We start from the raw sequence: 14,251 nt of genomic DNA, 5'->3' as shown, positions 1-14,251 counted from the left end.
CTTTTAAGCTTCAAGCTTACTCTTGCAGATAAAGGGGGAGATTTTGAAGAATCATAATAATATGGTTGTAGATTCCAAGCAAATTATACAGTAAAAAACTAGTTTAACTGTATAATATACTACAAAAAAACAATATTGATGCAGATTATGGAGTTTTCATCCATAGTGAAATTTTCAGAACTCTGATTCTTACTATGCCAATGACTATTTGCCAAATTGGACTTTTACAGTCGAACATTACTAGTTTGTCATTAACCAATCACAGTTCATGGGCAGAACAAGTACAGAGGACTTGATGTTGAGATTGTGGTAAAGAAAAATTTACTTTTGCACAATATTGGTATTCCTGGATTAAATTGTATAAGGGTAAAATGAAAGTGGGGTAAGCTTTTACCTCAACAGAAGCCTACCCAGAAAGTCATCTTTATGATCTGCAGCTAACTTTTCTGTGGATTCAATGGATGAAAATGATGTGTAGTAAGTGCCTTATTTCCTTTTCCAGTTATATTACGAGTCATAAATTTTCAACATTCTCACCTATCATTTGCTTATGAAAACACATGCAATTTAGACCTAAAACTGAGTCATATATAGCCTCAAAACTCTCAAGAAAAAAGTATCTACTCAAGTTTGCTCAAATCCACCTCAAACTCAAAGTTAATTAGTACACACACTATCACGGTGCCATCAAAGTTCGAACATGAGCGTTGGCAACTCAAAGTTAGCATTAGGCCTATTAGATGAAGTAAATTACGAGTGTCGGTTATTAGCTAAATATTTTAATAAAAAAAATTGGGTGTTCCTTCATTTTGGTATATTTCTTTATTTCAAGTAATTAAGAGGGTTGCATATGATATTGCAGATGGTGCACTAAGACCAATATAAATGGCTATTTAATTAGGGCATTTGATAATGTTAATACTGTACTAAATATCATATGGTTGGTCAGTGGTCAGGCTGAAGTGCTTATTTTTGGCTTGGATAAGAGTGGAGCACGCACCCGTGACATTTCCTTAGGATGCGTTGATCCTTAAAAACTATATAATATAAACATAAATATATTATATCTGCAGGAAATTTAATTTACTATAAAAGCACATCCTGCAACTGCAAGTACATTAAATCCTGCTGGGCATGCATGTCCTACGAATTTATATTCACTATTTATTCACGCTTCGCAGCAGCTTGTCCCCATAAGAGTTCAGTTTTCCGAAATGATATAAGCTCAGAAGAGACACCCCAACGGCTTCCTCAGTTCCTCTGCTAATTCATATTGAAATTAAAATCACTGAAAAATAAAAATAAATACAAAAAAGGTATGAATAATTAAAGGAAAAGGACCTACTACCAAAAATGTTACCAAGAAACCAATCATACCATACCAGCAAGAAATGGAACAAAGATCTTTCCAGATGATATTTAGCATGCAATTATTTAGATTCCTGTGGAATAAATGCTGCCAGCAGATTTTTTTTTTTTTTTTTTTTTTATAAAAAAAAAGCCATTTGGAATTTTTCTTTCTTTTGTGAAGATGAGATAAGACCCAAAACCATTTGCAATTGCTCATGGAATCGGATGCTTCAGTAAAATGACTTTCATCATTCATCTACTCCTTTCCTTTTCTTCCTTTATATCCCCTGCCCACCATGAACTTTCACCAGTGCAGAGTCCCAATTCTAAACGTTTCCTTCTTTTTTTGCTTTTTTTTTTTCACTGCGTGTTATACCTTGACCTAGTGTCTCTCCCACACTCAAACCACTTTGTTTGTCACCATGTTCTGAAAGATTGGGGTTTTATTTTTTTGACAAAGCGATATATATTCTAAACTACTCTAAATGTACGGAAAGGAGATCGAACTCAAGTGCAGTGCGGGCATATCATCTTGGCTAACTGACCTAATCCACATTTACGTGGGGGCTTTTCTTTAAGTGAAAGCATAAAAGGGACTTCGGTGAAAATTGAGAGAATTTTCTCTCTGTTTTTTGCAGCTTCATGGAGTTGAGATTATATTTAGATATCATTATCTTTAGGCCCCGTTTGGGATTGCTTTTTTTCGCCAAAAATATGTTTCACTTTAAAGTTAAGCAGTTTAAGGTGTTTGGTAAAAATAAAATATTCCGATTATTTTAAAAGCAGTGGCCTTTTGACAGATCTTTTAAAAGCATGCTCTGCAGGTTGCTTTTCAAAGCTGCTTTCAAAAAAAGCACATATGAACTTTTAATGAATTTTTTTAATTCCCAAAATACCATCATTCATTTTAAAAAATGACACCACCATCACATCCTTCTCCTCCTCATCCTCCGCCGCCACCACCACCTCCTCCACCACCTTCACCACCACCACCATCACCTCCACAATCGCCATCCCCACCACCACCACTACCACCACTACCACCACTACCACAACCACCAACTCCACCTTAATCACCACCACTACCTCCACTTCATCACTACCACTACCACCAAATGATTAGTACATAACACTTTTAACATCATGTCTATTTTAGTCATTATTCACAGTTACAACAATTTTATATTAAAATTTACCAAACGGTTTTGACACTGCTTTTTGTACTAACAGCACTTTAAAAATATTGTTTACCAAACATAGAGATGTTTTACTTTACAACTAATTATTTTCAAAGTACAGCATAAACAACTTTTTTAAAAAGTGACAGCAATCTCAAACTGTGCCTTAAACAAGGGGCCTCCAAATGGCACATTCAATTCTGTTGCACGGAGGTGGAAATGGTGGGGATGTTAGAAGGTAGGCTTTCTTGCTTTAAGTTTGGTCATAACTTTATTAGAAAATTATAGATGCGTGCTGTATGAAGAAAGCTTTTCATTCACTCGAATCGATGAGATGGGGTTTGCAACTTTTCCCCTTTAGCAGCTATATATTATATGGTCCCTGGACCAAGTGACCAAACCATGCATGCATGGGCATGCATTGATCCCAACCTTACCTACCCATCATAAGAAAAGGCAACAAGCAAAACTTTCTTGAATTTAGGTCGGTAAAGCTGTTGGGATTAAAGTAGAGGTGTCAAACGGGTCGTGTCGGGTCGGCCCGTTCTATTTAAACTCGTGCTTTTAATGTTTTCATGCTGTGTCGGGCCGGCCCATTTAATTTATCGGGCCATGCCGTGCTAGCTCATTTAGTAAAATCATTGATCCCGGCCCGATCCAAAGTCCATTTCCACATTGGAACGGGCCGAGCCGTGCTCGTGCCGTGCCCATGCTCGTGCTCGTGCCATACTCGGGCCCAAGAACCAATCCATTTAATTTGAAGTTTTTTCACTTGATTTATTTTTTTTCACTTGATAATTCAAATTATAAACATTAAAAATATAATTAGAGGCAATAAATGATGAATTATTTGAAAACATTAATCAATCAAACATCCAAACAATATAAAAGGCGGAGGGCAAAAAGTGTGCAACTCCACAAAGTCCACTTCAACTTTTCATCTTTAAACTTATTATTTTATATTTGAAGAAATGTCTTGCTTTGATTATAAGAGAAGCTTATATGTCATATGTACTTATTAGATATCAAGTCCAATGTTGTTAAATTAATTTGTAGTTGATATGTTTAATTAATTTAGGATTCAAGAAATTTCCCTAAAATGAAAGACATCAAATATATGTTTATGATTATAAAAATAAAAAACCATATAAACAATGATATTAGATGTCAAATTTTTGCATTTTGACATTTGAGAAAGAAAAAAAAAGTTAAGTGGGCTGTGCTTGAAGCGGGCTCAGCCGTGGCCCGGTCCATTGGACCTCATTTTTATATCGGCCTGGCTCAAGTTTTCGTACCGTGCCGAGCATAGCCCATTACTATTCGTACTCATGCCGTACCTCATTTAAACGGGCTGGGCTCGTGCCATGCTAGGTCGGCCCGTCCCGTTTGACATCTCTAGATTAAAGGGGTTTCATATATAAGATTTTTGTTTTTCTTTGATATAAGCTATATTGGGAAAAGAGGATTCGAACACACACCTCAAGTACAAGAGTAACTGTTTTTAATCCTTGAGCTACAAGTCCTTTGTCGTGTATAGGAAATTAAAATAAAAGAATTTGATGAAGTCAAAGGAGTATAGTCATTCTTGCTAAACAAGTCAACAACAAAAACAGTTACCACTCTTTTCTTTAAGGGCAGCTCTAGCGCAAGGGTCTAGTCCAAGCAAAAGGCAGCCCCAGGCCCCAAAACTCCCTCCAGCGAGCAAGATACAGTCCGGGCAAGGGGTGAGACCCACCAGCCCAAGCAAGCCCACATGCAAGAATCGACTAGGTTGTTGTCTGAAGGCTACTGATGTCAGCCGTAACGTCATTTCACGCGCCAACGGTTATAAATAAAATAAAATGAATTCAGCCTCTGACGTCAGCGTTAACAGAAACCAATCGGAAGAAGCCACGTGGGGCTTCGGACACTCCGATCAAATTTTTTCAAAAATCTGACGGAATTAGAATTTTTTTATTAAAAAAAAACCCAAAAAATTTTGGATTTTTTCTCTATAAATACCTAACAATATTATTCACTTTTCACACCAAATCTTCATACAAATTCTTCTCCTTCCAATATTTTTTACTTTCCATTCAAATTTTTCTACTACTTTCCATTTGTATCAAAAAACAAATGGCCTCTTCTATCGAAGCCGGAGGCGTGTGGACAATCATGAAGATATTTTGTTGTGTGAGTGTTGGGTGAAAGTTGGTCATTGCCCGATCACGAGCAATGAGATGAAGTTCTCTCATATGTGGAGAAAAATTCATGGAGAATTTTATGAAAGATCGGGTTCACTTTGGACAGAAATGGTCTTGGCTCGTCATAAGGATACATTTACTGCCCCTGTATTTAGAAGTAAACCAGAGATTGCTGTTGGTTTCCTTCGTGGTGGATTCTGGAAGTACAATGCTAAGCCTTCTAATATTCTTGCTCTTGATGAGGAAATTATTTGTGGTTGCCGGACAAGATTTTGCTGCAGGTTTGGTGCGGATGGGAATCCTTCCAAGGCTTCGTTATCTTTTGGAGGTTAGTCCTTTATTTTCTTTTTACAGAACAGAGCAAACACGGGTTTACCAATTGGTAGTGTTATGTATATAGTAAGATACTGCTAGAAAAGTTGTTGATTAAAGGACTTTTTAAGAACTTGTGGAAAGATGATCTTCAGTTTCCTCTTAAAGCGGCTTTGGAAGAATACATCATAGAGGGTCATGTTTTAAATAGTACTGCCGGGCGGCTATACTACGATTTTATTTTTAAAAATAGTATAGATGGGTGGCTATACCTTTTTTACACGTGGCGCCTAATCGGTCTTCCTTTTAAAAAAAAAATAGTACCGCCGAACGGCTATACTTAATGTTTTTAAATTTTTTTAAAAAAAGACTTGTGTTGACACGTGGTGCCTAATGGGGTGCTCTGTTTAAAAATAGTAAAGCCGAGCGGCTATACTCAGTATTTTTTACACGTGCGCTAACGCTGTGCATCTGCTCGGGTTTTTTTAGTAAATAGTATAGCCGACGGCTACACTCCATTTGATGAAATTTTTTCGAAAAACCATATAGCCGTGCTGCTGTACGTTTTTTTTTAATAAATAAATTATCTTTAATAAATAGTATAGACGAGCGGCTATAGTCTTTTACACATATATATATGTACGAAAGTATTTTTCAATAATACATTCGTGTTCTATACACGTCTCACGTTTTAAAAAAAAAATAAACATACAATAGTCTTATTGTACATGTATGTACGTATTTCTAATATTTTATACACGTAATTTTTACAAAATTTTTAGTAAGACACACAAAATTCACGTATTATACAAATAATTCCCAAATATTAAAGAATAAGAATAACATATGTTATAAAAATTATATTTAAGTATCATATAGTGAAAGATTAATATCTACTTTGGATATATTGAAACTAGCAAATTAATATTTATAAGGTACGAACTAATGCAACTAGGAGGGTGCTTTTGTATTTTTTTAATTTTTTAAATAAATAGTATAGCTATGCATATATACTATGATTTTTTTATAAAAAAATAGTATAGCCAGATGGCTATACTTATTTTTGACACGTGGCGCCTAATCAATCTTTAAAAAAAAAATAGTTTCGCCGCACGGCTAAACTCCGTGTTTTTTTTTTTTTTAAGACTTGTGTTGACACGTGGCGCCTAATCGATGGGGGCTTCTATTTTTATATTAAAAAATAGTATTGCCGCACAGCTATCTTAAGTTTTTTTACACGTGGCGCCTAGAGCTGTGCAGCTGCTCCCCCTTTTATTTTTTTGTAAATAGTATAGCCGTGCGGCTATACCCAATTTTTTGTAATGTTTTTTAAAACCGGTATATCCGGTCGGCCGTACTGGTTTTTTTTTTTTAAATTATCTTTAATAAATAGTATAGACGAGAGGCTACAATCTTTTACATATATATATATATATGCGTGTGTGTACGTACGTATTTTTCAATAATACATTTGTGTTCTATACACGTCTCACTTTTTTAAAAAGCAAACATACAATAGTCGTATTGTACATGTACGTACGTATTTCTATATTTTATACACGTAATTTTTAAAATATTTTCGGTAAGACACACAAAATTCACATATTATACAAATAATTCTCAAATATTATTGAGTAAGAATAACATATGTTATAAAAATTATATTAAAATATCATATAGTGGAAGATTAATATCTACTTTGGATATGTTGAAACTAGCAAATTAATATTTATAACGTACAAACTAATACAACTAGGACGGTAATTTTTTTTTTTAAAAAAATAAATCGTACAGCCGTGCGGCTATACTATGATTTATTTTTTAAAAAATAGTATAGCCGGATGGTTATACTTATTTTTGACACGTGGCTCCTAATCGATTGGGGGTCTTTTTTTTTTTAAATAGTACAGGCGCACGGCTATACTCCGTGATTTTATTATTATTTTTAAAAAAAGACTTGTGTTGACATGTGGCGCCTAATTGATGGGGTGCTATGTTTTTATATTAAAAAATAGTATCTCCCCATAGCCATACTCAGTTTTTTTTTACACGTGGGTGCCTAACGCTTTGAAGCTGCTCCGGTTTTTTTTAGTAAATAGTATAGCGCACGATACTCGATTTTTTGTAATTTTTTAAAAAAGATGACCGCCGACCGGGCAGCGGTACTGTTTTTTTTTTAATAATAAATTATCTTTAATAAATAGTATAGACTAGCAGCTAGTCTTTTACATATATATATATGTGTGTGTACATACGTATTTTTCAATAATACATTCATGTTCTATACACGTCTCACGTTTTTTTAAAAGCAAACATAGATAAATTAAAGTAAATAGTAATTGTCATTGCCCTTGTCCTTCCCCTTTAGGATAAAAACAAAAAAAGCAAGACTGCAACTATTTACGTGAATAGTTACAATCATTGCCTTGCCTTTGCTTTGCCCTTGCCCATGGAGGTGCTCTAATACCAAATGTTATCAACTTTACAACACCCACCGAATGCGACTGGTGATTTTCCTTCCAAAATACCAAAACGTTGTCAAAAAAATAAAATAAATGAAGATACAACCTTGCACCACCACAATGTGTGCCATAAATGGTGGTTAAAAAATGCCATCAAAATCTAATGACTGTAAACTTTGTGCTAAACAAGCACCGTGGATAACCAGATACATCTTCCTACAGTGGCTTTTTGCTTGAATTTCCAAGTAATGTAAAAGGACGACAATAATAAACGAATCGATAAGATACAGTCATTCTTCACACTATACATACTGGTTCTCCGCAATATTAATTAATGGCTTTTCCTTCGTCTTCGTTTAAAATGCGATTCTGGAAATCGCTCACCATAAGAGGCAGTCCCTCCCTCAAGGACACCTTTGGCTCCCAGTTCAATAGCTCCTTTGCTTTGCTAATGTCAGGTTTCCTCTTATGTGGATCATCAGCAGTATTTGGTCTGAATTCTATTGTCGCACTTGAATCAATTGTTTCTTTGACAACCTGTTCATCAGGAAAAAGTGAAAATTTGAGAAGGCCAGTGTAGAATTGCTCTTCATTTGCAAGCATAAAAATCATTCAAGAATATCAAACTCTTATCAGCTTCTGGATATTGGGACAAAAAAAGGATAAAAAGGAGCAAAATCACTATAAAAAAAATTTAAAAGAATTACCGTCCAAGCACCTTGGAGCATTTTCTGATGTCTAAATGGAGTGTACGAAAAACATTAAAATAATGGCAAGGAGGAAAAGGCAAACCTCAGCAAGCTCTAGCATGGTGAACTCCCCTGGATTACCCAGGTTGAAAGGCCCCACATGTTCACCGTCCATCAATGCCACCAGTCCATTGACCTATCATTAAAAGAAAGTGTTATAAGATCATCCACTGCATCAATTCACTAATTAAAGCAGTTTCAATCAAAAGCCCCTTAGAGCAGACAAAAAGGATATAATGGGCTTTCAATTCATCTTCTAAAATTTAACTGATTCTAGAATTGGCTGACGATAATGAAACATATTGTGCCAGGAATACAATGTAAATATTTCAAGGTCCCGGAAGAAAACGTGGCAAATATGCAGAATATGCATAAGTAATATGGCATGTGCTAAAGTTTCAATGAAAGAACTGCATATTGAAACTGCAGAAAGTCTAGCATACCAAATCAGAGACATATTGGAAGCTTCGTGTTTGTTTACCATCACCGTACACAGTCAATGGCTGTCTGCGGATAGCCTACACAGGTAGCCCCACAACAGTTAGAAAAGCACAACAATGATAATCACATTAGGAAACATCCTAGTAGTCATGAGTTATTAATAGCAGAAATCTCAAAACCACTTTAAAAGAAAAAGGTAGTATTAAACATTAACCTGAGCAACAAAATTGCTGACAACACGCCCATCATCCAAACACATACGTGGACCATAAGTGTTGAAAATTCGAGCAATACGGACCTGAAAACAGAAAGCCTTATGTGAGTCTGACAAGCTAATGGTGGAAACAAAACCAAATCCTATCTTACTTTGAACTACAGTAGTTATAGCTTCTCCATGATAGGAAAGGATTTCAAAAGCATTTGGATGAGACAATGTTCTAAACTCAAGCCAGGAAAAACAATGATTTGTATACCTCAGCCAAGGATCAATTAAAAGTGAAACAGGTCAAGGATGACCATTGGCACTACCAGTGAATAAAAGAAGTAATCGGGTCTATAAATAAAAAATTTTGAGATTACTGTCAATGAGGTGGTTTTAGGTGGAACTCTATGTGGTGTGTAACAAAATTTATAAATAAATAAATTTGGTCGAGTGAATAAGTGGGTAGAGCCCTAATTACGGTTCCAATTATAGAGGTGAATAGGGTCCCATCCCAAATAATGCGAGATATGTAAAAAGCAGGTCCAATTAAAGTTCAAACAACTATACATGGCCCAAATAACAAAATTCACTTGCTAGTGTGAAAATTGGGCATTACCATAAAGTTCAAGCAACCATACAAGGAAAATCCAAGTAATAAATTTCACTTGGCTACTTGGAACCCCTAATTTTACAAATTTCTAATGTCATGTGTAGCTTCTTGGCAGCTTCAAAACTATGGCATATCTAAAAGGTCCTATGGCATATTTAAAAGGGAGATTGAATCAACATTTAAAATGACAACTAAAGTATGAAGCAGAATAGTTTGCTGGGGAAAAATGACTATAAAGAAGATTATGCAAAGATAAATAAATAAAACTGACCAGGTCGCCCAAAGTCTAATGTACCTATAAGGGAAAAAAAGGAGGGCAGGTGCCACTAAATTGAAGAAATCATGCAGTTTCTCAAGATTAAACTAATCCTACATGACCTTACTGCCATTTTAAAGAATGACGTTAACATTTTACATCTGCATGCGGATCAATCCAGGCATCAAATTATGGATTCCCCGATAGCACATTTACAACTGCATATCAGAACCAATGTTTCAGTTACCTCAACATCTGCACCTCGATGATAATCCATTGCCAATGTCTCTGCTGTCCTCTTTCCTTCATCATAACAGCTCCTCTCACCTGCTCATTTGCAAGCATACACACAGAGACAAATATATATAAACATATTAAGCAAGCAACAAAATGCATTATACACAAACATTTTAAAGACATAAACGTCTAACATATAAACACACCTATAGGATTTACATTTCCCCAGTAAGTCTCCTTCTGAGGATGCTCCAGGGGGTCCCCATACACCTCACTCGTACTGGTGAGCAAAAACCTTGCCCCAATTCGCTTGGCAAGTCCCAACATATTAAGAGTACCCATCACATTGGTCTTGTAATCACAGTCAAGGACCTCAAAATCCTTCTTCTTTTTTTTTTCTTTTTTTTTTTTTTAAATTCAACCGAAAAAAGCAAACAAAACTAAACAAAAACAACCCAAATGCCAAAATTCAATCAAAACCATAAAGAAAGAGTGATCATAAACACTAAGAACGAACATGATTGAATAAAAAGGATATAATGGTCTTGACTGGGTTATACTTATAATGAACAGGGGAGGCAGGGCAGGCCAAGTGGTAGATCTGATCCACCTCCAGCAGAATCGGCTCAACGACGTCATGCCTAATGAGCTCGAACCTCGGGTTCCCAAAATGGTGCACCAGATTATCCTTCCTCCCGGTAAAGAAATTATCAATCACAATCACGTCGTTGCCTCTGTCAAGGAGCTTGTCAACAAGATGAGACCCAACGAACCCAGCACCGCCGGTAACGACAATTCGGAGCCTCCGCTTGCCGAGCCCGACGGGGACCCGACCCACCTTGGCATGGGTGGGCTTGGAGACGACGTCATGGGCGGTGGAGAAGGATCTGGAGATGGAGGTGGTGGGGTTGTTGGGGTCAGATGGGCCGAGGCGGTAGAGGGTGGGCTGGAGGATGAAGAAGGTGGAGCCGATGAGAATGCCGACGAGGATGAAGAGGAGCCTCTGTTCTTTGAAGAGGTAGTTGATGGATCTGGGGAGAGATCGAGGGTGTTTGAGAGCCTTGGGAGAGTAGGTTGAGGCTAGGTTTGATGGGATCTCTTCGTCCCTCCTTTGATTCACGCTCGCCTGCTTGTGCAATTGCTTCATGCTTGAGAAATTGAGATTGGGATTGTCCTCTCTGTCACTTCTTTTTGTTTGGGTTTTGAGAATAAGACAGAGACTTTCAGGTGGAGCTGAGAAATAGGTGGTTGTTGTTGTTGAAGGTTGAAGAAGGCAGTGAAGCAGTGTGCTGAAGCTAAATTTGATTGTGGGTGGTGCAATTAATCAATCACATCATGGTGATGAGGTTGGAAGGTCTGTTTCTGAAGAGGAAGAAGAAGAAGTGGTTAACTTATGGGGAAAATAAATATGATTATGTTGTAAATGATGATGAGATGGGGGTTTGCTTTGAGTAATTAGGAAGGGAAGGGATTGCTTGGACTGGACCCGCTTCAGCGAACGCGCGTTTTGTTGTGAAAATTTTATGGTACGGACTAGTTTGCGAGCGTGTAGTGGAACTTTTCAAGTCACAATACTAATGTTAACAGTACACATTTTAAGGAGAAAAACTCGAAAGTGCTTTTGGATTATAAAAAACGCAATGCTTTTTTAGATAAGTATTTATACAAACGCAGTGTGTGTTTATATAGATCATAAAAAACATTTTTTTTTTTCGATCGATATTCTATTTTAAGGTTAGGAGAGAATTCTATTCTAAAAGGGGGCCACCCACAAAGGGGATTCGAACTAGTGTCATGAGGTTTGCAAACAAAGACCTCAACTACTAAGGTAAACACCCACCGTCCATTAAAAAAAACACGCACACACACACATTTTTAAGATAAGCATTTAGGATGATTCTTTATAAAACGCATCTTAAGTGATTTTTTATAAAGTACTTGAATTTTTAATAAATATTTCGACATGCTTCACAGTAAACGCTTATGAATAAAAATGCGTCATGCATAATTTAGTTCAAGTGATTACCTATTAAATCATTAGATGTGAAAATATACGAGAGGGATGAGATGTAGATAGATGTGAGTGATGATATGCATATTGTTGTTGATGAAAGTATGATGAGCTATGTATTTCAATTGTTCATTCTACAATATACCGCCCCCATAAAAGCGAACAATTTTTTTGAATTGCAGCAGCAAGCATGAGAGGATGGGCCTTCCACAAAATCGGGAACAGGACACATTCAAGGCCCATTAGATAAAATGGACTTTAAATTGGAGTCCAACAAGGAGACGAACTTTCCTTGTTATATTGCATTGGGTCCAAAAGGGAGGAAAAATATATATATATATATGAAAAAACGAAATGCGACCACAGTGGGAGTCGAACCCACGACCTTTTGATCCGAAGTCAAACGCGCTAATCCACTGCGCTATGCGGTCAAGTTGTTAGTTTTATAGATCTTAGTATATATAACCATGCCACTTGGTTAGACCTGACCAGGTCTAGAAGTGCACCTAATGCCGAGTTGATTTTCCTTCTTGCAGCTCATGCATGCATAGATATTTTATATAATTGACCCCCCAAAAAAGAAATTTAACAGTTTTTTGTTTTTGTTTATGTGCAGCTTTTGATTCTTGGTAAAACTCTGGTATTTACGTATATTGATTTTGTTTCATAATTCGGTTTGGACTATATTATATATTCCAACTGTAATATTAGCCTCTCAAAATATATATATATATTCAAAATCAACATAATCAATCTCTGTAATAAGGTTGTGTATGCCGTGCATTAATTGAGTTTTCAGGAAATTTCTCAACTCCATCTCCACCAGTAGTGCTTGCTATCAATGATCTTTTCGGATCGCCTTCAATTTATAAATTTTGTTGAATTCTTGGAGTTGTCAAACTCTAGGGCTTTATCACTTTGCAATTCAATTGCACAAGACTTGGACCAAATCCTCCATATGGTATATATATACATGCAAGGTGAGTCACTTCATTATTCCTCATTAATTCATTAATGGAGAGTCCTTGGTAGGCACCGCCCGAATGTATCAAATCACAATGATCAAGCTCATCTTAAAGTTCCGGAGATAATGTAAAATTAAATGTCTAATATGTATATAATAGCGTCGTTTACACTTCTAAATTATCTATTTTTTTTCATTTACTCGTAGAGAAGCAAATGGTGTTGCACACCGACTTACTCAATTTGGTTTGCATATTGTGGACAACTTTACTTGGTTTGAGGTGCCCCCTAATCTTATTCAGGATGCCCCTATTATGTGATTTGTTGAGTCGGGATCAGGCATGTTGTCCCCCTCATTGTAACTTTTCGTTTTATCAATAAAGTTTCCCTCATTCTGTCGAGGTTTCTCTCAAAAAACTATCACAATAGTTGGTCTAAATTATTATTTTGGTTAATTTAGCACTCTTCTTTATAGATAATCAATTTTGTACATATCGTTAAATTTGATGTAATTTTATCTAAATTTTTGTCCAAAAAGTCACATGAATGAGATGTGAAGTTGATTAATCCAGCAGAAAATTGCCGTACATATACATTTGATGAGAAGAATTAATGTGACAAAAATTAGGCAACTGAAAATCATTTTTATGTTGAATATTTCGGTGACACATCAAAAGTTTCAATCACATCGCCATCGAATCCAGATTATTCATCACTAATTTCAATATCACATCGCCATCGAATCCAAATTATTCATTACAAATTTCAATATCATGTACCACTTTTGATTTGCGTGTACGGACGAGAGATTTAAACAGTCGAAGAAAGGTAAAACTCATCAAAACAATTCATTACTTCAAATCTTAAGAAAGCGAAACTATATTGACTTGTTGGTTTCAAATTCTTGCTATAGCTCATGCATACATAGACAATTCTTTCATATAATTGATCCCCAAAAAAGAAATTTAAGGTTTTTTTTTATGAGTTTATGTGCAGCTTTTGATTCTTGGTAAAACTCATGTTTTTATGTACATTGATTCCGTTTCATAGTTCGGTTTAGACTATATATTATAGAGTTGAGTTCAAACCGGTTATTATGAGTTACACTACTCTATGTAATTTGATCAATCCAGTACCAGCATGTTCACCAGACAAAGGTTTTTGAACATTAGTTAAATCCAACTGAAACTAGTTACTTAATCTCGTGCATGGGATAAAGTTGGTCTAGCTTGTTAATTACTTGCTGTCCAGAAAGTCAAATATACGCACGCAACATTCCCTTGCGTGCATGTCGAGA

General features: G+C 36.0%; 1 protein-coding gene and 1 non-coding gene across 2 annotated transcripts; both read right to left on the bottom strand.

Annotated features, from left to right (window-relative positions):
* Positions 1-7,496: 7,496 nt before the first annotated feature.
* UXS1 (UDP-glucuronic acid decarboxylase 1) lies at positions 7,497-11,395 on the bottom strand. Its single transcript, XM_089043922.1, has 7 exons — positions 10,498-11,395; positions 10,187-10,331; positions 9,991-10,070; positions 8,890-8,973; positions 8,678-8,752; positions 8,278-8,370; positions 7,497-8,022 (listed from the first exon to the last, which is right to left on the bottom strand). The coding sequence occupies exons 1-7, from the start codon at positions 11,125-11,127 to the stop codon at positions 7,813-7,815; spliced, it is 1,317 nt and encodes a 438-aa protein (XP_088900048.1). The 5' UTR covers positions 11,128-11,395; the 3' UTR covers positions 7,497-7,812.
* A 953-nt stretch (positions 11,396-12,348) lies between these two features.
* TRNAR-UCG (transfer RNA arginine (anticodon UCG)) lies at positions 12,349-12,422 on the bottom strand. The gene has a single exon. It is a non-coding gene; the product is annotated as a tRNA-Arg (tRNA).
* Positions 12,423-14,251: the final 1,829 nt, after the last annotated feature.

Source organism: Prunus mume, linkage group LG1 (genome assembly GCF_029339155.1).
Source record: "Prunus mume cultivar Tortuosa linkage group LG1, ASM2933915v1, whole genome shotgun sequence".
Classification (NCBI taxonomy): Eukaryota; Viridiplantae; Streptophyta; class Magnoliopsida; order Rosales; family Rosaceae; genus Prunus; species Prunus mume.
Note: the sequence above shows the minus strand (reverse complement) of the source record. Positions and strands in the feature narration are given on the sequence as shown.

Bases quoted from the DNA above. Each gene is read 5' to 3' on its own strand.
- UXS1 (XM_089043922.1), bottom strand. From the start codon at position 11,127: ATGAAGCAATTGCACAAGCAGGCGAGCGTGAATCAAAGGAGGGACGAA. The intron at 10,332-10,497 runs GTTCGTTCTTAG...TGTGATTACAAG, and splicing joins TATCCTTTTTATTCAATCAT to ACCAATGTGATGGGTACTCT. The intron at 8,974-9,990 runs GTAACTGAAACA...TTCTGTTTTCAG, and splicing joins ATCGAGGTGCAGATGTTGAG to GTCCGTATTGCTCGAATTTT.